Source organism: Drosophila mauritiana, chromosome 2L (genome assembly GCF_004382145.1).
Source record: "Drosophila mauritiana strain mau12 chromosome 2L, ASM438214v1, whole genome shotgun sequence".
NCBI lineage: Eukaryota > Metazoa > Arthropoda > Insecta > Diptera > Drosophilidae > Drosophila > Drosophila mauritiana.
In genome coordinates, this window is record NC_046667.1 from 3,818,847 (window position 1) to 3,844,048 (window position 25,202).

The 25,202-nt window shown below is 38.7% G+C and overlaps 2 protein-coding genes across 6 annotated transcripts in view; both read right to left on the minus strand.

Moving 5' to 3' along the window:
• The window catches only part of LOC117139028 (protein cappuccino), a 30,147-nt gene extending 13,699 nt beyond the window's left edge, over positions 1 to 16,448 (minus strand). The window contains exons 1-4 of one of the 5 annotated variants that reach the window (XM_033301162.1): positions 16,250 to 16,448; positions 6,768 to 7,110; positions 3,004 to 3,360; positions 549 to 1,121 (exon numbers count right to left, since the gene is read on the minus strand). In XM_033301162.1, coding sequence (XP_033157053.1) covers positions 549 to 1,121; positions 3,004 to 3,360; positions 6,768 to 7,110; positions 16,250 to 16,429 — 1,453 coding nt within the window. In that variant the 5' untranslated portion in view covers positions 16,430 to 16,448. Of the gene's footprint in view, positions 1 to 548; positions 1,365 to 3,003; positions 3,361 to 6,767; positions 7,111 to 9,160; positions 9,267 to 16,249 lie in introns of those variants that run through there. The other 4 variants (XM_033301131.1, XM_033301145.1, XM_033301139.1 and 1 more) reach the window with 4 other exon arrangements.
• Positions 16,449 to 18,842: 2,394 nt separating this feature from the next.
• LOC117150209 (hemicentin-2) overlaps positions 18,843 to 25,202 on the minus strand; it is an 86,689-nt gene continuing 80,329 nt past the window's right edge. Inside the window, exons 9-10 of the mRNA XM_033317005.1 lie at positions 24,672 to 25,019; positions 18,843 to 19,289 (exon numbers count right to left, since the gene is read on the minus strand). Coding sequence (XP_033172896.1) covers positions 19,261 to 19,289; positions 24,672 to 25,019 — 377 coding nt within the window. The 3' untranslated portion in view covers positions 18,843 to 19,260. The remainder of the gene's footprint in view (positions 19,290 to 24,671; positions 25,020 to 25,202) is intronic.

Consider the following 25,202-nt stretch of genomic DNA (forward strand, 5'->3'; position numbering starts at 1 on the left):
AGTGTAGGACTTTATTTAAACTTAATTTTGAATTCCTATTCCCTTTGCAGCGCGATTATTGCATTTAGTTAATTAATGCGTAAGTGCTTTATGCCAACTCGTTGCACTATTGTTTTATCAGATTTTACAAAACAATGGTCATTATCCGCAATCTTTAAATGGCTTTAAACACTTTGCATATTCTATCAATAGTTTAAATTGACATCTTTTGTCTGAAATAGTTTTTATTTGCCTGCTGCGAGATCGTTAAAATTTAATTATCTGATATCCTCGGGCCAAAAAACACATGACAAACAAGAAGCTTTAATAAGAGCTTAATTTAAAGTAATTAGTTTAACTTGTTATTTACTCATCGTCACTGTTTTGTTTCAATAGGAATATTAAATTAGAATAATTTCATTTTCGGTTTTTTTTTCGTTTACTAATCAAAAATGAACACCTAGTACGCATTGTATTATACCAGCTTCCTGCTATTTGAATAGATTAAAAGCGCTATGAAAATTATCCATAGTTTCCCTTGAGCATAGGTTGACTTGACCAATCCTTACCTGATTCATTGGGAGTGGATGATGTGACACCTGGCGGTGTTTGGCTGACAGCGGCTGTGAATCGAGACGAAAGGTTCTGTAGCTCTACCTTCTTGGCCTTGGACACATTGAAGAGCTCTCCATTTCCCAGCGGTGAGCCCGAACCCGCTGCACAAGGCTCCATTGTGCCAGGGGTCAAGGGTGAGCCCGCTCCACTGCCCAAAACCTGGGCCAACTTCTTGCCCAGCTGCAAGGCCATGAGCTCCTCGTCCGGCGAACTTTCCGCCGGGCTATTGGGTGCTACCAAAAGTTTCGTATCGTGCAATATGGTGGCCCGATCCGCCTCCTCGACTTCCTGCAGATCATTGGCTATGCTGAGGTAGGTGACGCGAGTAAGGCTCAGGCAGGCCAACTTATCAGCTCGGCAGCGTTTCTGCAGCTCGAGCACGGCTTTTGCGGTATTCGGTGATAGGGTGTCCACCGACGTCACACTGATTTCGCTCAGTGGACGATCGCGTTTGGCTTTCGGATTACGATGCTCCTTCGCCGCTGTATTTAGATAGTGCTTCGATATGATCAGTTCGTCCACGGGATCTGTGAATAGGGAATCATTGCTTGAACAACTCGTGCACAAGGATCTCCGATCGTAGGGATAATGGCGATGGCTTTCGTGGGCATTGTGAATATGATGGTGATGATAATGATGTTGCCTTTGACGCTGCTGCAACTCCCGATTTTGGCGCTGGGTTAGGGTATCATTCGAGGCATAACAGCACTCGTCGCTGCTGCAGTTGTGGTATTCTAGCGAGTCGGTGCAATCCAAACTGACCACGTCGTCTTTACGTTCGTGTTCGGTTAGCAATTAAAAGTGTTATGGCAAAGTAGAGAAATAGACAATCGAGATAGAGAAACAGACAGTTGTAGGGAAATAGATATGGTCTGCAGGAAAATCAACTGAAGTTAAAAACTTAAGATAAACAAATTATTTACTTCTTTAATTGGTTATTAAAATGTCTTTCGATGACTTGCGATGAGCTCGCTGCATAAATATTTGCAATTAAATAAAACAGACCGCCAACTGCGGCGCCAAATGATTTATGTGCCATTAATCCGCGACGGCGATGGCTCATTCACAAAAATGCGACATGTGTAAGAAATAATAATTAAACAAAAGTAAATAAACACAAGGCGCCACTGGAAGCCGAAAGAGAGCGTTTGGAACAGAAGAGAGAAAAAACTGGAAAGCCGCAAAATTATGAAAATCTATATGGGAAATGGTCAAATACAAAAAGAAAGAAATAAACAAAAAAATAGGGGGAAAAGGTGTGTGTCTGCTGCGGGGCAAATGAAAATGAAAATGAGAAAGGTTCGAGAAAATACCCCAAAAGGTAAACAAAGAAAATTGTACACAGCAGAACCCAAAAACTGGTTTCTCGCTCGCGGAGAGATGGGGGTTTCACAAACAAAAAAGTAAAATAAAAAGCGTTGGCGTCAGTTGCCGTCTCCCTTTCAAAAGTAAATTGTTTAATTTGTTGTCCATGAGCAATTGAGGCAAATTGAAAACAAAACAAAAGCCGAACTGCCAAGATGAGCCCCGATAACAAAGGAAAAGGTACTCCCCTTTGCCCAGATAATAAAAGAGCAGGAAAGAACACCATGTAAACACCTGTAGATTGCTAATCCGGTCATTGGCAGGGCACTTTTCCTCAAAAACAGGCACTTTTCCACACTTTTCCACACTGCACTCGCAATTGCCCTTCTGTTCTGTGTGTTTTACATTCAACTTTTCTATTTTCCAGAGCGTTTTTCGATTTCAACATGGACCGATCTGCGCGGAAGCGAGTTCAAAGCGTTACTAACAACCAACTGGTTTGGAATTAAAACCCACTGGAAAGTCAAAAGCCGCACACCAAGCGGAGAAAGAGAGTGAGCATATAGAGAGAGAGAACCGACAGAGAAATATATATATATGTATATGCATTTATGTATGCTTTTTGTTGGCGGTCTTAAGCTCGAGTTACATGAAACGAAAGCAGAGCAGAAACGTGAAAAAGATCACACGAGCTATGATCGACGACTTAAATACCTTCGATAATAAAACAAATAACAATTAACTTGGAAATCAACTAACTTGGAAATCAACTATTTAAGGTATGTATTTTAAATACTTTCCCTACTATAATTATTCAATGCGAATTGAGATCAGTAGCATTCTTCTACATTGAGAAAATTTATTTGATCTTCAAATAAATTACCTAAATTCTTCGATTTATAGTAATATTATTTATTTTTATCTAAAATGCATTTACGCAAATGAAGAACTCATTTTATTATTTGCCCATTCAGAATAGGGTTTCCCCTTTTCGTACCCTCCATAAACCCAGCATACCCAGTATTTAAAATATTGAGGGTATTAATTAGCAAAGCAGCGACGTCGAGGGCAAAAATCGCGTGTTTTTTCCGGCACTGAGCTTACCCGCAACCACTGTAGCCGATGGATTTGCCTCAGTTGTTTCGGAAAAGAGCTGCTCAATGAACGCACAGTGGTCATCGTTGGTGGTTTTTTCAGTACGAATTTTTCTCGGTTTCGGTGGGGGTATCGGTGGAGGTTGTGGGGCTATTCGTCTCTTTCGCGGCTGCTTGGTTAGTGGGGGAGGCGTGTTCTGAACCCTTTCCTTCTCTCGCGTTAATATCCTTTGGGATTCCTCCTCATTGCGCTTATTATCGCACTGAAGCTGTAGCTGACAAAGTTGGCCCAAACTCAAGCTGCAGCGATCCTCACTTTCGACTGCAGTTTGGAGCTGCCTTCTTAGCCTCGGTGGTTTCGCAGGCGCTTTACAAAAAACAATGTCAGTTTGCATACTTTTGGTCTGCATTGTTGAATTCTAGTATGATTCGTTGACATACATATGTGGCTGCTAAACTCTCTTCAAATGAATTATATCATTTTCTAACTCTATGTTTAATGCCTAAAGTTAATGAGTTCTAAAATCATTTTACATCACATTCATGGCTCTAATGGAGATATAGAAATTTCGAAGAATTTTGAATGGTTTTACACAAATTTTCAAACAGCCTGACAAATCTGATAAATGCTACTAGGGTTGGGCTACGTTTTAGCTTTAGTCAGACGTTTAATTAAAGGCACAGAAATGTACTTATTAATCCAATGGCATATTGACTAATTTTACCAAACTAATTGACCCTACACATTCGACATGCAGCTCAACAAAATGTCATTTGGAGCTCCCAAAAGTATGCAAACGATTTTCGCTTTGAATGCTGGGTACTTAAAACGCTCAATTATTGCAACATTATAAACAAATTGTAAACAACATTAAGCAGTTGTTAAAACTACACACATAGACAGGCAGGCAGGAAGGCATGGTGGATGAGTTAGTTTACAACTTTACATGGAAATGTACAAGCGAAACTAATAAAACTAATTGCCATAAATATTAGCGGCCAGCCACGTGCCATGCCATACCAAACTTTTCCACCATAATGCGAACGGCCATACATGTGTGTGGGTGTGTGTGTGTGTTGGTATTATTGTTGTGTTTGTGTTGGTGGGTGTGGCAGTTTAATTGAGCACGTTGCCAAAACTCCGCCAAAGGCTGCACTTTTCCCCACCCAAAAAAAAAAGAGTACTAAGCTAAAATTCAGCGAATAGATGGCATACCCGCCCACATCCCCAAAATTTTCATGGCTTTTCACATCTGCTCTGGGGTATTTGATTTCGTTTGTAGAGTTTTTGGATTTGATTTCTTTAAACGGGGAAAAATCGTACTTATGTCACAAGCAAATTAATTTCATACATTACATTAGTTTAGCTAAGCTAAACATATGTTTTTGTTGCTAAAAAGATTCGCCAGTCTCTGAGAAACCATTAAAAATGATTCGTTTTGAACTTAGAACCACTTGGAATCATCTTGGTAGGTGTGTTACAGGGTACACATTGTGGTCGAAAGGGAAGCTTTGGCAGCACTTTATTTCTTGAGCCTTATGCGATTTTCGAGGGGCTTCCTGCCCCAATCTGCACCACCTTCGGGCGCTCTTTCTTGGCCCCATGAATTATGAATTTATGCATTGAAAAAGGCCCCAAAAACAGATGGGTGCGTGGGTGCGAGTGAATGAAAGGGAGAATCACCAGAGCTATAGCTGTATCGTGGCTCCTCGCTGAAAGGGAATTTTTGATATAGAGAGCTCCTCCGCGGATCCTGATCCCCCCCTCACTTCACCCGCGGCGCGGCACGTTTAGGATTTTTCGTTGATTTGATTTTAGGCTTTGCCCCGCTGCAATGCCAAAAAGCTTCTTGCATTCGGGTGGGCTGAAGGAGGTGGTTTCGTTGGAGGAGCATCTTTTTTCCACTCTGAATTGCTTTTTGATATGCGCCTCAGCCTTGAACGCGATTTTCGCATTTTTGTAAATGCGCTCGAAAAACACAAGGAAACAAAATAGTCCATCAAAAACGGTAGCCTCAAATTTGAATGCATTTTAAAAACAAATGGTTTTCAAGATACGACAAAAGTTGTAAGACTACTTAAGGATTATCTAGGAAGAGGTAACTATCTCTTGCTACTAACTTCCAAACCGCTCTATTCAGCTTAACAATAATTTCATAAATATATTCCATAATTTGATAAGCCAATATATCATTTAATATAATTTATATCAAGTTATTGGCGTCCTGCCATTCGAAACTATTGTCTTCGCTAACAAGAGCATTAGGAGTTCAGCTTTTCCCAACCCTTTTCCACCCATCGAAATATTTTCCCAGCTTTGAGTGATTTTATTTGGCGTTTGTTTTTCCTCCGTTTTTTTTCCATTTTTTTACGAGACGCCTGCAGCTTTTGAACTCGACGCGTTTTTCTTATGGCTGTTAATAGACAGCAGTGAGTTTTTGAAGTGGGTCTCTGTTTCTTCGTCCTGTTTTTGGGTTCTGTTTTGTGTTTCCCGATGCTTTTTTCGGTTTATTTTCTCGCTTTTCCAGCTTTCCCAGTTGCTGAGTTATGATGGCAAACGTGCTTCTGAGCTTCTGTTTATGTTTTTGTGAGTGTGTGTTGCTTGGCCTAATATTTTTAAAGGGGGCTTCTTAAAGATTTCACATGAATAACTAAAATCTATAAATTTTTGATTTCACTTTGGCAAAGAAACAAAAAAAGGAGCCAGAAAACAAGAGCGCACTAAGTAAAAAATATTATTTTGCCAAGGCGAAATGCCAATAAGTTACAAGCTGCCCAAAAACTTGAGAGTTTTCGGCTTCGATGAGGGATGATAAACGTATACAAGGGCGGGAAAATCGGGGGGAAGGCGGCGGAGTTGAGCAACATACAAAGGTGCCACAGCAACAACAAAAACATCTGAGGAAAGCTGGAAAATTCGGAGGAGTCAAGTGGAGAGGGGGGAGAAAAATGTAGGAAGTGCAGGGTGTAGAAAATTTCATAAAAAACTTCTATGAAAAGTTTATTTTTTGTTCGCTATTTTGTTGTTGTAAAAGTTTTTCGGAAAATTCTTATTTAAACTCCGCTTCAAGTGCAATAAAGTCGAGTTGAAACGAGTTTGATATACAGTCTGTTTTAATAATTTAATACCCACTGATAGAGGTACGAAATATTGTCTAAAACCGAAATTTAATTGGGATCAAAATAGAGAATTAAGTATTTTTTACAGTCAACTATTTTCTTTTGACATTTGTAACGAATGTTGTGGTCCGATTTTGTACTCAAAAGGTGTCAAAATCGCGATGGGCCAGTTTTGCTTTGGCGTCAGTTGGCAATTGACCTATGGATCCGAGACAGACTGTACCCTGAAGCTGTGGAGTTTCATTTTAAAACAAAAGTCCCCCAACAAAAAGTTGAAAATAAAAGAAGAGAACATTCGTAGCAACAATGGTGAAAAATAAAGTTGGCTTATTGAAAAATGCTAGGAGGAAATAAGGGGGAATAACAGTTTTTTTTACAAATAGAAAAAAACTATCAAACTTGATGCACACCGACAATGACATCCAGAATTACAACAACAAATAAAGTTGGGTTATACACCGGGGGAGTCAACTATATAAATAACAACAAAGAAAAATGGCTGCACAGAGAAAAAATTATGTTTGTTAATTTGTTATATGCATAGTCATAAAGTTATTTAAGTAGTGTTTTATATATTTGTTAGAATATAGTCTCGCCAAATTTAGGTGATTTTTTCTCTGTGCATTGCTAGGGGATATTTCTGAATTAACTTACGAAAATCTGCTGGCTCGGCGCTGCAATCCAGTTGTCCATGCTCCACTTCCGTTTCCGCTGCGATCCAATCGCTACTTCCGTTGCCAGCGCCCTCCAAATTGACCTCGAGACTCGATCCCATTTTCGGCGAGTGTAGGAATGCCTCGCGAATGCGCTTCTGACCCATCAAACGGCTGAGCACGCGAACTCGACTGCTCCGCCTTTCCGCGAGGGCCACGCCCACTCCGCCAGCGCCACCGCCCCCTGCGATTCCCATTCGCACTAGACTGGCGCCACCTGGCGGTGACTTCTCATCGGCGTTCGCAGCCCGATTTTGCGAATTCCCCATGTTGATGCGGTCGTGCTGCGAAGGGAGTTTAAAAATCAATTAAAAAACTTTTCAATCAGTCGCATTGTTTGCTCCGGGCTTCCAACAATTTTTTCCATTCATTTTGATCAGAAATACTCCATGAACTTTTGAAGGATTGCAAAGTGCAAATTTAAGAGAAGGAAAAAATCGCGATTTAAAATAAGTTTATGAAATAAATTAAAGGCAAATATAGGTTATATTTGAAATCTCTTGGAAATAATTACGCAAATAAAGAAAAAATAAAATTTAATTCCAAAAACTTATATAAATGAATTGTTTTAAAGTATTTAATATTCGCCTAGTCAAACAGCTAAAATTCGTACTTTTTGTCTACTTTCGAGCGGTAGAAACTTTTTGTTGCGAAAATGTTGCAGAAATATGAAATGAATTAGTTGCACAGGTAGCTGAAGGGGTCTGTGACGGTTGACAAAAAGTTCCTACTTTATTTGTTTGATTTCTAAAGCCAAGTTTATTTCCCGGGAATGGGGAAAAGTGGCGGTGAGATGCTTTTGCGGCCGATTTCTGTTGCTGTGTGTCAATAGTCGAAAGGCACCCGAGGCCATCGAAATTGCAGGTGCATCTGAATGGGAAATCGTTGTTCTGCTCCTCATTTTCCTGCTCAACTGAAAATTGAACTTTTACTTTTTGGCAAGTTTGGACAGCAGTTGGAGAAATTTCGCACCGATAATGATCATTAAAGACAGATTTGGGCTTCTTTCACAAAAGGTAGGGGTAAAACCTTTGTTGGTCACCTTTCAGGCGATCGATTTGGTGAGATGTTCTGGCTGAATTTCATTTGTATGTTGCAAAAGTTTTCAGTTTCAAGGTTTTCAAAAATGACAAATTTCATTTAATTACAATATAACTTATATATAATGAATTAGTTGACCTTTTTGTTTTGTAAAAAAGAAAATATTCCAACAATAACTGCTCCATATAATTTCAATTGTTTGCCTCACGCCCCACTTGTTATCAATATATAGGCTTTCTTATCTCTCATTGAATATATATGTAGGTAAATTTGCAGGTTTGTCCACGGTTAACACCCGATAAAGTCGCCTTGATCTTGGTAGCTATCATAAAATTCAAGTTCAATGACATAATATTTCGCACTTCTATTAAAATATTCGTCTTTTATGAATCGCATAGAGTGAGAAACATAATATCAAGAGCAAAACGGAGGTAGTAAAATCTTGGTGCTCACGGATCTCTCATAAATCACAATAAAAGCAAATTAGGAAATTTTTTATCGGATGGGCCAAGAGAAGCCACCTTGGTTTTATTAGGCCTCGAAAAATGGTCGACTAATTGAAATACTCCAAGGGAAAAAAGGGAGAGGTGTTAAAAATTGTTCGCTAAAATTAATTGGCTGCAATAAATTGCTGCCTGTTGTCCGCCCACGTGACTCATTTTCAGCACCTTGTTCCTTACTTGTTGTTCTTTCTTCCTCTAAGGATAATATCTACCGGCAGGACCTGAATTTAAATACCCTTTTTGTTAGGGATAATTGTGGAATGCAGAATTTTTGAAATATCTGTTATACTTAGCTGGTCTGTACTTTTTTATTAAAATGTAATAAATTTATTCAACATTCTATTTCAAATAATTGTATATTTAATTAATGTAATAATGATAAGCTAAGCCGTTTAATCATCATATTAATCATCAAATTCAATTCTGATATGAAATCCAAAATTCTAAGATTTCTAACACCCGAAACTAATTCGTTTTCTAGGGTGTTTAGGATGTTTTTTTTTCTTTCACAGCTTTTCAATGCTTGTTGTCCTTCACAAAAATCAGGATTCAATTATAAGGAAAATAAAAGCATAAAGTGTAATGAGGGGATAAGCTGAGGGGGAAGTGAAACGAGGCTTCTACAAAGGAAAAGCACGTGAAACACATTTTCTTAATTGTGTCAAAAGCGCAATTTTGTGCAATTTGTGGGAAATGAAAACGAAAGTAAGGCGCACAAAAGTCCATATATACATATACATATATATATGAAGGCAAGGCACTAGCTTACGCATCTAAAACTCACACCCACCAGTTGAAAAGGGAGGGCTACAGCAGCGATTCTCGCTCTCTTTCTTCCGGTGCAATTTGTTGGACAAATCTGGTTTCCTTCTATTTTTTCACGGGCGCGGCAAACTTAAATTTCTCTCTTTCACTCGTTTTTTCCCTATTTTTATTTTGATTGTGTTGCGGGGGTTTTGCGCCCCTCTGTTTCTGCTAATGCGTCAGGTTCGTGAGGTTTTCTATTTCCGGTTGTTTTCACTGGGGTTTCACTCGAAATACGGTTGATTAGTTCTACAATCCAACAATATCCGTTTCCGCAGCGCGTTTATGGCTTTTCTTTGGCGCATTATACCGCGTTATTCACTATTTAATTGCAAAGCGCAGGAAAAGCTGAAAATGCAACTGCAGCTGTCAGATGAAGTGTCACAACAAATCGGCAGCCGAAGGGAAAACCGAGTGCCAACCAGCTGACTCACGGTCCTAGGACAACAAATACACGCTGTGGCAACACGAGGCTCCAGCGGGAAAAATCGATGGCACACTGACTGAAGACCCCGCGAAATACGAGAGCCTGTCTCACCGAGAGAGAAAACTCGGAGAACCCATTGAGTTTTCGGTTTTTCGGAGAGAGAAATAGAGAACTCGGCCTGATAACAGCTGAGCGACGGTGTTATGGTTTCGTTTATTACTGGGCTATGATTGTCAGCTTACCAGACTTGTCAATACCCTGCTTTAAGTGAGGATATAGAGGATTTATATATATTATTTAAAAAGAAAGGTATTACAGAATATGAAGCAATATAATAAATATAAATATTAGGAGAAATATTCAAAAGCTACGTGTCATGAAATCTAAACCATGATATTGAAATGTTTCTTTATGCAAAGAAACATATAAAAAAGCCGCACCCAAAGACACTGAATAATTTTCATTACATCACATAGTGATATTGTATTTATATATATGGGAGCGTCACTCACTCCCTCAATTAGTCACTGGTTATATCGGTTTTGGGGGAATACCGGTGTAGATCGTCTTTAAAGTAGACCAATCAAATCCATCGGCTCATTAGCATTGCAGGGAATTGGGGATTTTATTTTGGGGTTACGATATCAGCCTGCCATGAGTCATTGTCTGGCACAATCAACGGACACTGAAATCGCACACGGATATAAAACAGTGGAGCTCCACAAACACAAATGCGACTGGTCCCCGAGCAATTGCAATTGTGATTTTATGAGACTTTCCGGGCAGGCTACTGTGGGGAATTTGAGCATCGACTACACGGAGAAAAACTGCTGCGTCATTATTTTATAACAATTTAAAAAATATTGACAACTCTTTTTTAACAGATATAATTCTCATTATATTTTTTTACTTATTACTTATTTTTTTATCATTACTTATTAAAAATAATAAGTTATAATTAGATTGAAATACATAAATGTCTTGCAGTGTAGCCCTGCTTATCGAGCCCACCTCTCCCATTTTCGGTTCGTTTTCTCTTTTCAACCTTTGGGCAGTGCGAATAAACGGACTTTGCGTACATAAAAATACAATTCTATTAATGCGACAATAAAATGTTTCAACTTGAATGAATGATTAAGGAGGGGATTTAACGATTAAGAGTTTATTTTTCTCTGACGATGATGTAACATTTCGAACGATATTTCCCTGTATCTTTAGAGCTTAAAAAATGTATCTAAAGCGATACAAAACATGTTATACCAACTATAGGTATAATAAACAAAGCTAACTTTGTTTAGCGCATTTAAGTAGTTTTTTTTCTTGGAACGTTATTTTTGCGACTTTTCGCAAATTTTTGTTGGTTTCTTTTTTTTTTGGGTCATGAGCATGTGTGCGAATTGAATTGATTGATGATGCACGAGTAGCTGCACTAGAAAAAATGCTATAGTTAAAACTATACATACATATAGCAAAATTTTGTTTATTATTTGAAAAAAGTAATTGAACAAAAAAAAAATTTTTTTTTTTTGAAGGACAAATATAAAACCTTTAAAATATCTTTATTGGTATCTAGGGTTTTGTTTTGTGCCATCCAATTCCTTTGTACGTTTCACATAGCTGATAAGCCGTTTATTGCTCTGATAAGAAGCCGACTTTCGGATGGACAAACGGACAAATGGACAGAATGACAACTGGACACTCTTTGTAGGGGTCACGTTCTCGCAATCGGATTAGATTTATGCATTTCGTAACTCATTAGCCGACTCAGATGCGATTTGCTCCACTAACGTAGAGAATCGCAGCTATGGAACAGCCTTTTTAATTAGCTCCTGAAAGATTTCCCAATTTAATTGGACCTAATGCATGTTGGGGAATGGGAAATGTGCCGCGCAAAGTTCGCTCCTCGCAATGTTGCAACTTGGATCTGGGGTTTTGGGACTGGCTTGGATTTTAATTAATTTTACACGACATCTTCGCTGTGCGGAGGCCCTGGGAATGCATTTTGACACATTGTTTGACAAATTGCCAGACGCCGGGGACACACAGATACACTCGCACACGCCGACAACAAAAGATACACCCTGAAGGATCCGGAAAAAGTCGGCAAAGACAGGAGTTGCAGGTAGGAGAATCATCAAAGCTAAACTTGACGGCAACTTGTGCCACTGACGCACAAGTTTAATGCCAAAGGGCAACGTAAAGCTTCTGGCGAAGCAGCCCACAAATTCAAAAGACAAAAGGGCGGCGGTTAAAAGGGGTTCGATAGGGAAACATACAAATTGCCTTAGCCTGCATAAATATGTTTTCATTTAAGAAGAAAATGCATTTCGGAGCCCAAGATAGATTGTATGTTCGAAAGCCTGGATTTTCTAATCTAGACTTCTTATAAGACTCGATTAGTACTATATGTTCTTCTTTTGAAGAACCCCCTTTCGTGCGCCACTGGCACCCATTCGCAGGTGCAGTGAACACAACTATGTTGCACTAACTGCGCTTTCTGGCAGTGCGCAAAATGTCGCCGCAACAGGGCGTATGAACAACGTCTGATCCAAGCACAAATAGATTCAATGGCAGCAACAACCATCAGCTGGCCGGAGCATGCAGCACGCTAGAGGGGCACCTAAAACGCCCCCCGCTTGCCCAGTCTTAACCCAGATGCTACGACAAAGTCAGTTATGGTCAATAAAAAGCAATGCGACTATGAGAAAGCGCCAGCAATAGGGATCCGGCTGCTGTGATGAGGGTACACCGGAAAAAATAGGTGGCATTTTAGATTGCTACAACATATCAACTTCATTCGTACCATTGACATGTTTTAAGATTTCCGATATAATCATCAATTGTTAAAGTGAATAAGGTATTTTACTTTATTCTAGGATTAAATATCGTTTTTGATTTGCATTCAAGAATCTTAATTGTATACACTTTTTGCGTTATATCTATTTTCGGGATTGGCAAGTGGGGGATACGATTGGTGCCTCGGCCTACGGACAGCAGATGGCGCTCGTGTGCATCAGCGGCTGTTGCCCCAAAGATGACAGCGGTTAGCAACGTTGGTTGTTAACCAGAACAGGCGTTGTTTTCAGGATGGATAGGAAATTTGAACAATGCATATTCAGTACTAAAAGAACAAGATGAATATTTATGAATAAATAACCATTCATTGAAGAATAAGTTGCTACAACCTAGGTCAAAAATGTACACTGAAACTCTAAGCGCAGGAATGCCAAATGGAGCAGATACCCTCGGCACTTCAAAATTGACTTCCAAACATAATTTGTATGTATCTCGAAAAGTGAGCAATGCAACCTCAATTTTGCACAAACCACTTTTGGGTCGCTCGAAAAATTATTTTTGACCAAAAAAATGTGCGTGCTGCGACGAAATGAAAATTATTTTAAATTATAGCCATGCCACCCAATCCAGCAGCCACCACAACCACATATTACCCCAAAAATGCCAGAGACAGGTACCCCAAATGAATTCTGGTTGCAGCGACAACACATTTTGCACGTTTTTTAGATACAAATGGGTATAATTTTTATTTGCCTCCAGTTAATTTCAACTGTGAAAACCATTTTCAAAACGGTGAGAGTGGTGTGGGTTAAAAATCAGAATAAGTTTCAAAAAACATTTCTAAAAGTACTTATTTCCAAAACAATCTTAACTTACTGGTTCTGTTAAAGCGCATAATGGTCAAAAGTGTGATATTTTCTGGATTGCTATGGCGATTCCTTTAGCAGTGACACCTCACCGACACAGGGACTCACCCACACCGATACCTCCGCGCACACACAAACACACACACACACACACGTGCGCCGGGGGAAAGACAGAGACAGACAGACAGTTGGGGAACATTCGCATCGGACACCGTTTGCAGAGCTGCAACTTTAATTGCTTTGGTGGTTTGTGCCAAATTAGATTCTGCGGTTTTGTCGCGTCGCCATTCCGGTAATCGAGGGTGTACTGTACGAGGGGGTCAGAGTGTGCTGGGCAAAGAGGTGTGCGGCGGGGTGGTGTCTTGGCCATGGCCTTTTCCCCAAACTCCGACGAACTGAAGCCAAAAGCTGACGCTGACGCCCATCAATTAAACTTGTCAATGAGAATGCGATGCAACAGCAGGAACAGCAGAAATAGCGACAAGAACCCGGGGAATAAGAACTAATCGTAAGGGTGTGGGGCCTTGGAGCTTAGAACAAGGGTTATTGAAGGGAGCTTGAAACCAAACTAAATCGACTGAAAGTTAACTACATTTCACCCGCTTCGCTGGCATTCAAATTAGGTTTCTGTTCGAGACGTGTATATGGGTAATTTGATTGGAGTTTTAGAAATTGAATTCTTGCATGTTTCAAGAAATAATTATCGGGGCTGTCACGGAAACTTTAAAATCTGTATAGGAGTTGTGCTAAACTTATTTTTGCACATCTAATTCTTAATAATATGGCCAGGGTTACCATGATGAAATTACCCAAGAAGAAATGTTTAAATTGTTTTTGTTTATAAGAACTTTTTCCTAATATTTAGATTTGCCACAGGCACCTGAGAATACTTCTTAATGCAATCAGCATGGTCCCAGGTATAAGTGGCTTCACATACGCAAGTCGTGCAAATATTATTCCACTCTCCGTTGAATTTTGAATATTTGCAAAAGAATCTAAGGAAAAATGCCAGCCGTCTACCGAAATTTCCATTTCTCGAAAGCCGCCGGCCATTGACATGACTCTGCGGACTTATCCTGTTGTTCGGTCCTGTCGTTATGGACTCTGTCCTATCTACTATCTTAACAATTGTGCGCACCAAGAAATTGATTTATTTTTGTTTACGCCAAAACAGCAAAAAGTTTACCACATTTTCCGCTCCTTCTCCACAACTTGCCGTTGGCCAAGTTTTAGTTGGCTTATTGCGTCTGCACTGAAAATCAGATGTATGTGTCTCTTGATTTTCCAATATTTTTTTTAACAACTACTTGGCATTTCCTTTTGACTTTTCCATGATATAACTAAAATATTTCTTTAATGCACTTAAAGAAGCATATTTAATATTATAAATTAGACCTAATTATCTTCTCGCTGTGTAGAGCTTTGTTATCCGCTCCTTGGGAACAGTCGGTCTAATCCTAATGCTCCCTAATTACATTGGCCAGCAAGTCAACACAGTCTAGGCCAAGTTCCCCCTCTGCCTATTTGAGTTGGTCATGTCGCTATCTGCTTTCCAGCCCTCTTATCATTTTTTAGCCCCATCTTAAGGACACTCCTAATTATTGGCCCTCTGGCGCACAATTCGGCCAGTGAACTGTGTGTTCTGGATTTCTTCTTTTTTTTTTTTGCCGTTGAGCCGTGTTTATGTGGTGCGACAACACCTGGCGACATCAATTAGGGAATCTGGAATGAGTTTACCGAACTAGTAAATGGGGGGGAAAGTGGCGCCACTCATACTGACCCACAAATGACAAGATGGGTGCAAATCTCATTTGCTCTAAAAATCTCTGGTGTTAACAGTGGTGCGATTAAAAAGTTTGATAATTTTATCAATGATACTATTTAAAATTAAAAAGGTTTTCTTGTTATATATATTTAGAAAGCAATTTTTCCCAATTCTTTTTATTTAGTTTTTAATCTCTTACAGTGCCTGCATAATTTTTCTGCTTTTCATGCGCAAACATACAGCGCCGCAGCTTAACAAGCATTTTTATTTATTTCCCTCATATAAAGAATAATTTTTTCCTTCTTCCGCACTGTGGAAATTTATGAAGGGCCCTCGAAATGGCCTACGACCTCTATTCTGCACCCCAAATCCCCCCCGGGTGGCAGGCTGCTGGGGGGTAAAAAAAAAAGTGGAAAACATCAGACGAGCAAAATGGCGAGCAATAAAAATAATTGCAAATTTCGAAATTTAAGTGGGGGCATGCGGCACGCTTAAAGTGGCACCTCAGCACCTCCCTTAGCCACGCCCCCAAGTCGCCAAAACCCCTCGCCCCTATTCGACACTTGGTGAACAATGGTGAACAGAGAAACAAAATGTTCATTGCAGTGTAAAATCTGCGAATCGCGGTTTTCTTTTTTCACTTTACCCTCGGTTTGTGTGTGTGTTTTCGCGTTTTACAATCTGTTTCGCAACTCACGTAAAATATAAGGTAATTTGTGGAAATTTGATGTTTATCGTAAATTGTTTTTTATTTGCACAATGTCACCATTTTGCGGTTTGCCAGCAGCGCAAACCCACACACACGCAGACTGACAAGCAACACACACACACAGGCACGCATTGGTGGTCAGAGTTGCCAAGCAGTCAAAAAATTAAATTGCACAAAAATTGAGTTTAAAGGTTGTGAAATAATTTAATACACTTCTTAAAATCATAACAAAAATCTATTAAGTGGAAGGTTTCTTGAAATTACCGTTTTGGTGTTAAATAAAAAAAATATATATTAATAATATAAAATATATATTATACATATATACTGGTCTTTTAAGTTGATATTGCTTTTCATATATGGTACATTGTTGTTTAATGCTCAGATAGGCAAAATATATTCTCTGTAAGAACATCTGACAGTCGATCTGAGTTTTTTCCACCTTAATTGTGCGCGCCGAAAAAAGAGCATAGATAGATGGTAAAAACAATTGCAAACATTTTTCAATTTACCTGCATGGCGGACAGGCCTTTCCTCCTTTTGTTGTTTACTCCATTTTTTATTGCGTTTTTCTGTGGGCCCGCTATTTTGGGCTTAATTGTAGCACGAATACCCCATTGCAGAATGGCTAACAATGTGATGGCTATGACCATCATAGCCGGATTGAGCTCTTCCATTGGGTACATAATCATCTTACCAAAACGATATATAACAAAAAATAAAACGAAAAATTACACAAATGTTGACAGAATTTTGTATGCCTACCCCAGTTGAACGGTGTAGACGAACTGCTTGTTTTAAATTTCATTTTATTTACTTTATAATTATCGTATATTCTGATTTACATTGTATAATATCGTATATCATTACTGTCTAGGTTTACAATTAAAATTAGTTTAAACTTTTGGTTTCGCACTAAAAAGGTCAGTAAAATGTTTCAATCGCCTGGCGTGAACATTTCTGTTCTCTCGACTTTTTTTTTTTTTTTTGAGAGCAGATTTAATAGTTTACATTTAGTTTGAGGGGAAATTATAGAACGAACTTTGAAAAAATGGACAGTTTAACATAGTCGCAGACTTAGACTACAGTTATTGGCTATTTTGATCATATTTGGTTTTGGATTACAAGTACATCTTTGTTTATATCTAGGTGGATATTTGAAAAATGCGTGGGTGGTCTGAGTTTGTTTGGGGACTAAAGTAAAATTCTTAACTATTTTAAAAACTAATTTTTTTTTATACATAGTTAAAAGTAAGATCATTAATTAAACAAGCAATACCATTTATAGATATATCTTACTCAACGCCACACAAATCCATTCATAAAAATCCAGATATAATTCACTATTCTAATAAATATTTTAGATTATGCTTTAAACACATTTATTTCAAATTAAATATCTAAACTCTTTGGTTTACTCTGTTTATCTATTTACAATGTCCTTAAGTCTTAAATATCCATTAAGTAGTTTTTATTGCTAAGAGAATTTTATGTAACTTTCATTCAAAATCTAAATTATTTTATTTTACTAAATTCCGTGCTTCCGCTTTCAAATCTTTACACAAAATACTGATACATTTTTCGTTTTCAATGTTCACATATTACGTTTTTATTTTGTTTGTTAAATGTATCAATTATGTGGATTTATTACTGAAATATTTCATAACGGAGCTAAACAAGTATTGGATTAAAGATATTTCCCCCATCTTTTATATTTTGCTGTGCAATTGAATATTTTGTGTTTTTTTTACTATATCACTGAGTGCTCAAGGGTTTTACTAACAATTGAAAGCAAGCAAAGAATCTGTACAACTGATTGGTTTTACAACCCATTTCGATTTTTTAATTTTAGAGCGAAAAAAGAAAGGAAAACGAACCAATATCTGTATTATTTTTGTTTCATTCGCAAGTCTGGTGAAAGTTTTGCTATAGTTGGCTGATGATTTTTCGGTAATCACCTTCCCCAAATGAAGGTGAAAAGAAAACAAAAGTATCTGTAATAAACTTTTCAGCCAGTTGTAGTTTACAAAATCAGTTTTAAGCTTCCCGCAGTTTAAAATTTAATTCAAATTCGTTTTGTTGTCTGTTGATTATTCCATTTGCCGGCTATTATGATTTTATTTTAAAGATTTTCTCTTTTTCTCTAAAAGATACTGTTTCTATTTGAATTTCCATATTTTTGCGGTCTTGTATGGTGCTGTGTAGATATTTTTTTTAGCCTATTTATATGTAAATGCAACTCACTTGGACTTTTGACTGGCAGTATTAAATTTTAAAGTTTTTTGCAGTTGCAATTTAATGACTCCATGTCTACTATTTACAGATTGCACAGTAAATAAATTGATATTGTGTGCTCTGATTTTGCCGAGCTGAATTGCACGGAGCTCTTTGTGCAATGGCAAATTAATTTGCAAATTTACACAATCTAATTTTAGGTCACCGGGGGACCCAGACGACCAATTGTTAATTTGTAATTACAATTTTTGCATTATTATTGCTTGCCGACAATGCGAACAATTGAAATTAGCAGCGCAATTAGTCGAACCGAGCAAACAAATATTCGTTCCAATTTAATGCCCCAATGGAGACAAAAGCTAATGAGGAGTCGAAAACTTTTGCCAACCTTTCCCCTTTTTCGCATTGTGTCGAAGTTTGATTTTTATTGGTCATGTTTATTTTGCATTTTGGGCTGACTGGGCGGAAAAGCAATTAAATGGACATTTTGTCTCTTTTATTTGATTTAAACGAGAACAATTTCCATATTTAAAAAAAAAAGGCATAGAAACCTCAAAGGTGGCTTTTGTGTTTGGCTGTCGGTTTAACAATGATTTGACCAGAATATTATGGCGGTAGTTTTGCAGTTTGTCGCCACGAACCTCAATATTTTGGCCACAGTTTTGAAAAAGTATGTATGACATTATTATTTTAAAATAAATAGAATAAGCGGTGAGCAAAATAGGGTGGGCTTAATCAGAAAACTGCATTCGATTTTCGCTTGAACACTATCTATTACAAATGCACCCATCTATTAACATAAAAAGATTGAATTCTCTAAATTTGTAAAAATCAATACTCATATTTGATAATAATCATAATTATGCTCACTTGAAATTAAGAAAGGAAGAAATTAATTTTTACGATAACTTGTCTTCCTAAACAACTTAAATTTCCTTCGGGAATTATTAGGTTTGTGAATTTCTTTTTTAATTCTTATCTTACTTGGAGTTGTAGTTACTATTCTTTTTTGTATTTCTGTCGGTTCTTCACATTTACAGAACTCTTTCTTGATTTTTGGTCGAAATAGGCAAGGATTTTTTATTTTGCATGTTATTTTTGCATTGCAAGCAATTTTCACGCCACTTAAACAGCTAAAAATTTCATTTTATTTTATGATTATTTGCTTGTGTTTTTATCTATATATTTTTTGTTATGTTTACTTACTCAAATGCTTATGTCGAAATGTATTTGGTTGCCTTTTTTTTTGTTTTCTCTTGTTCTTGTTGTCTCTCAACTGGCAATTAGTTTAATTTGCCAAATCCTGTATTATATCCGCTGCAACGAGAGAGGCAAAAATCGATTTGCGTTTAGTGCGATTTAAGCTCATTAATAAATAATGGTGAAATATGCAATTTAAATTAATTAATGCGTGTGTGAGCGGGGGCTGTTCCACTAAGCTATTAATTTGCGCAAAAAATAAGAGAGATGGGCTTAGTTTTTATGCAGCTATTTCATTTGGATTTTTAGATTGGGGTCAAACGAATGCTTGCATTATATTTTTATTTATATGTATATTTATAGAAATTCGCTGCAATTGCATTTGCATTCAATCAGCATAATGCGCTGCTGAATGGACCGAATGCAGTTGTATTTATTTTATTTCTATGTATCCTCCATCATATTTCAACCGCATTCTATTCTATGCATTTATATCCCATCCATCCATATTATGTGTGACTTGAGGCGTGTTGAACGTTGCCATCTCGAAAACTTGGCTCAAATGCCAAAACACTTCACATCCGCCGAGGTGCGAGACTTTTGGGAAAATATTTCCCCCTGTTCGCCGATTCGAGGCGACACTTTATGCACTTTGACTTGCCTCTGACAATTGCGACTTTTGCATAAATACATTTTCTGAATTTTCCGAGTCAAGTGGTTGTGGAAAATCTCGTTGGCGCGTCTCGCACACAATAAAATACTTTCGAATGCGTTTCTGATGCATTCTGAATGCGTGGCGTTGCGCGGAGCGAAAATATATCTGATCGCAAAAGCCGCAATGCATTTTCCGCACAGATTTTCCCGGCTTTCAGTGTGTCTCGCTGCAGCCCCCACAAAACTCAATTAACGCTTCACGGTTTCCTTTCACAGAATGTGACACAGTCGTTTGAGCTTTATGTTTGACCGCTTGTTGTTATGTTTGATTACCTAATAAACATTTTATGAGCCAGGCCAGTTGGTCACACGGCAAATTGGTAAATTGTTTGAAAAGATGCATTACACGCGGTGAGTCCTGCCCTTTTTTTCCCTTTTATGTCTGCTCCTCCTCGCGATTTAACAACCCCTATCCACCGTTTGGCCCGCCTTTCAGCCAACCATTTTGGCCAGGCCATAATTAACAAGCTGCAAAGCGGCTCCAATGGGCTGGCAATGAGTTTCCTGTTTTAATATCTTACTTTTTCGAGAGAAAATGTGAAGCTACGTGCTTGTTAAAACGCATGTAAGCCGTTAAATATTTAAATAAAATTTGATAAAGCCGTCGTTCTATAGCAAATTAATAATTTTTACCTATAATCTCGTATTTTCATTTGTCTTGCGTTTTTATTTGTTTATGTCTTGTTAATTGAATACCGGTTGACTTATAGCAGCTAGGGTATTCTGCGATCGTTGTAATTGAATTGCGAGTCCGCCCACCATAAAGTCGGTTAATGTTGACCCCATTACAGCCCAGAAACTGTGTTCTCCGTACTCCTCCTGCCCATCTGCAGGACCACCATGATGATAGTCCAATGGCTTTTGTTGGCCCATAAAACATGTTTGCCGGCTATAAGATGCGTTCAGTTGGTGGGATGCTGTAGTCCGTGGTGCTACCTGAACTTTCCTTGACTCCCTTTCCCAACCAGACCCGAATGCTTTTGGACTGCTCTTGTATTTATGCCTATGAATATTTCATTTAATTGAAGAGCATTCATTACCAACCACACAGAGCAAACAACAACCGCCCTTGCGCCCCTTGCGACGGCACACTTTTGGCGTTGTAATTAAAATAAATTTATTACGTAAAATGTTTTGCCAAAAAATTTGTCGAAAGTTGTGGCTTTCGCCCCGTGGCGTAATAAATAATGTGGAAGGTGTGTGCGTGGTAGTATCTGTGTGAATGTATGTTTAATGATCTGTGTACTCGCTGGTTTTTGCCACCGTCGCCGTACGGAAATTGATGCGGTTAATATGCTTCCAATTGTTAATTTTTGCATTTCGTTTTGTATTTCCGAAAGCCACAAAATCATACAAATAAAGATACGCACAGGGAAAATCTAATCAACAACAACAACAATCTAATCAACAGGAATAACAAACCGACCGAGCGAGCAACCAACAAATTTAATGGATAACCCAAAATTTATGATTTTCCCCGCTCTGATTTGTCTGACCGGATTTTTCAATATTCATGTAATTAATTTGTTCGAAAATGTGCTCGTGTTGAATGAATTTTCGAAAGGGAAAAGAGACTATTGATTTTTCGGTACTAAATAAATAAATTACAGCTTAAATGGTATTTATTTTGTTTTTTACCTAAAGTTTAGTTACTAATACGGTTAATTGACGGTGGGCATATGTTCCTAAATGTAGTGCTCTTCCATTTCACAATCCAATCGAATCAACTTCAGCTCCGTAGAAATTCAATCACTCAAACGCCAACTGAAATTCACGGAATTTCGAACCGGATATCAACACCTTAACTAAGAGAAAATGATATCAGGAACAGCACTAATTGAAATTCACGCTAAAAGCCAATCCGAAAACAACCTGAATTGAATCAAACGCACTGTACTGCAACTCGATATGGCGAATAGAGTAAAGCACTTGAAATAAAAATGTTTGGCATTGCGTAACGCTCTGCGTCATTTGTATTGTTTGGAACGGAGTCTCATGGTTTCCGCACTTTCAACTACACAGAAAGAAGATATAATGTTAAATTATATAATAATGAGTTTAAATAACAAGGTGCTTGGAAATGGGACGAGACATTTGTGAATATGCTTAATACATGTTATTATTTAACTAAGATTGTTACATCACCGATACCGTTTTCTTCTTAATCTTATTTTTTTCTATCTGTATATGGGCTTCTAGTAGATCCCGCAAATCGCCAATTGGATTGTGCAAATCGAGAAAACTCGCCAGCTCGAAAGCATTGCATACTTTGCAGCGCAATTTCGGGCATAGAAACAACAGCGAAATACTTGGCTTTTTCGCTGTTTTGTTTGATTCTTTTGTTGTTTCCAGCTGCACGCTCATCAAAGTCGGCAACGAGAAGGCATTATAGAGTGGTCGGAAGGATGGAGAGCGGGTTAACAAAAGTCTGCAGGAACCAGAGCTTTTATTGCTTTAAACTGGCACTCCAGCTCCACTTGCAATTCAACTTGAGTCCTGCCAACAAAAAAGGTGCAGGGACAAAAGAAAAGTGAAGCAACTGTCGGGCTCCCGAGCTCGTCTTCATCTGAAATCCGTTGCTGACACTGCGACAACCCTTTTTGGGTCCCAACTGCACCGATTTTGGTTGCGTTTGTAGGGCATACAAGGGGTACTTACTTTTGATTTCACATTTGCTAGCCCCTGCTTAATAGAAATGCATCTACAATTTGGCACTTAATCCTTGGGCTTAAATATCTTAATTATAGTAAGAGGAAAGCAATATATTTTGACCGTCAATTTAGAAATATATTTAAAATAGTTAATAGTTATCTTAAAAACATAAAGTTAGAAAAGCGACCTCAATGCCAAAAATGACTAGCCGAATCAAGAAACATTTTACTTGTATTGTGCTCAACCAAAATGCTGTAAAGGCTGCAAAGTTTCTTTATCAATGATCATTAAGGGTATTTGTGGCTTCGTTTGGACCGCAGCTGTTCATCCTAGCCACTTTTTCTTTTCGCCCATCTTGAGTTGGCATATTTTCGTTTTTTTCGGCTCTGCTTTTGTTGCTTTGTGGCCAAAAATGCGGCAAAAAGGGGATCTGGCCGAGAGTGGGGGGAAGTCGAGTCTTCGGCCATGGCTTTTGTTTTAATTGAAATGTTTTTGCTTCTCCGCTGGCTGCTGTGCGGCAGTAAACTGCAGCTGCTTCTCTCTTCTAAGCCGATTAGAAGCAGTTCATAATGTATGGGGCTAAATATGAATGCTGGCCAGGAAGTTTTCCCCTCACGTTTTCCTCTATCAGAGGTTGAAAAACAATTGTTTTGGTCCATCCTGTGGAGTGGACCGCAATCGCAGTCTCTCCCCTTCTCTCTTTCAGCCTTTGTCTGTCTGTCTAATTGAAGCAGCATTTACTAGATCCCACGACGTATGCGGAATATGCGCTGGCATACGGGGCGTATGCGGAACGGATATCTTATGCATAACAACACAAAAGTCACGCATACGCCGTGTGTTCTTTGGTGTGTATGTGTGCGCAAGAGAGAACGTACTAAAAACCGCAGCCATTGCTGAGCGTAAATGCATAGACCATCTAGAGAACTCGCAATTGCAATCGCAATCCTTTTTATGCATTCCATGTGGCATTGCGGCCGACAATGGTGAAAATCAATCGGTTTCTGGTTCGTCGGCGTCGTGCTGGAAAATATTCTATTAGGGGTCGATTTTTGATTAGGATACATGGAAATTGTTTTAAAACTGATATTTTAAATTCAGTTAGGAAAACTAAAGCTGCTGTGCTTTTACGCCTTTTAAATGTTTCAGTAGATTTTAGCTTTTAATGCTCTGTTACTCCCACCAGTGCTGTGTTTTTTTCTCAGTGTACGCCAGCTTCTGATGTTATTTATTTCACTTTGCTTACAGCTTGCAGCGTTGTTTGATTTTGATTTTGTGAAATATTTTCAGCTCAGCATTTTACATTTTAAATAGCACTCTCCCTTTCTACCCAGTAAGTCCTTTTCCTTCGCCTTCATCGCAGTTTGTTTTTGGAATATTTTCAGTATTTTTAACCCACCCCTCGAACATTTTCCAACATCATTTTTTCAAAAAAGAAGCGGCGATAGTTGTCGCTGCAAGCGATTTGTTGTTCTTGATAGAAGGCGGAGCACTTTCCAGGCGTTTTCGCAAGGAGGGGCGAACCATGTATTTTATGTGCATTTATCTGTGTGAGCTGCTGTATCCTTCTTCTCTGGCTGCTGCTGCATAAAAGGATGTACAAATGCAAATGCTGTACAGAAATTTAGATGGGTTTCGGTGAAAGCATGCTGCACTGTGTTTGAAGAGGGGTAAATGTTCGTGTGTGTGTGTGTGCTGTCCCTGCCTTCCATTGTGAAAACTCTATTTTGTTTATCCGAACAGCTTCAGCTCGAAGCATCAGCAAAACTCTTGGCCAAACATTTCCCAACACTTAAGTGCATAATCAATCAAACTGATTTCTTAGTCGCCTCAACCGATTTCGGATTTTCAGGCATTGGATTTGTGTCCGGATTGGGTTTGTGGATGGATTATTTTCCCAATGAGATTTTATTGTTGCTCGTCGAGCAGCTTGTGCGGCAATAATCTAGTTTTGGGTACGAGATTTTGGAAACCCCATCTCGCATAAATCTCGTATTCTCTGCTCAAAATCAGTGCCAGCATCTATTATAAAATGCAACACGTGTCCTAGATACATGTTATACTGCTATTTGCTTATTACTACCTTGCTAGCGGCAGCCCATTTTGATTTCCAATAAATAATAATAAACTCACCCATTTGCTGAGGTGGCTTCGCCTGCTGCTGCATATCCTTTCGCTGCGGGGGGAGAGGCGGTTGTTTTCCGGATTTCCTCAAAGTTCCGTAACGCTGGGCGGCCTGCAGCATTTCGTGTGGCGCTAGTTGCTGCGTGGGACTGAAACTCTGCTGGCTGAGCGAACTGGTCACCGTGGGGATGTGCGGCGAATAGCCACTGTAGTCGACCAGGCCACTGAATGCCGACGGTGGTCGCTCCACGTAAATCTGCTGCGACTGGGCGGTGGCCATTTGGAGGCGCCACAATGCCTCCTGCGACAGATCCCTGGCGTTACTGTAGTTATTCTCGTTCGAATTGCTGCTTGACCCTGCAAATTACCACATTTCCTTGGATTATTACGGGTCATTTTAGTTGGCGACTACAGCTAGTATATAGCTATATATAGTTGTGCAGATGTACCAAAAAAAAGGTGTCGAAAGTGGGTGCAAAGTGCTTCAGGTGCTTTGCGGTAAGTGGGAAAACTTGAGAGTCACAGTGGCTAATTGGAAAA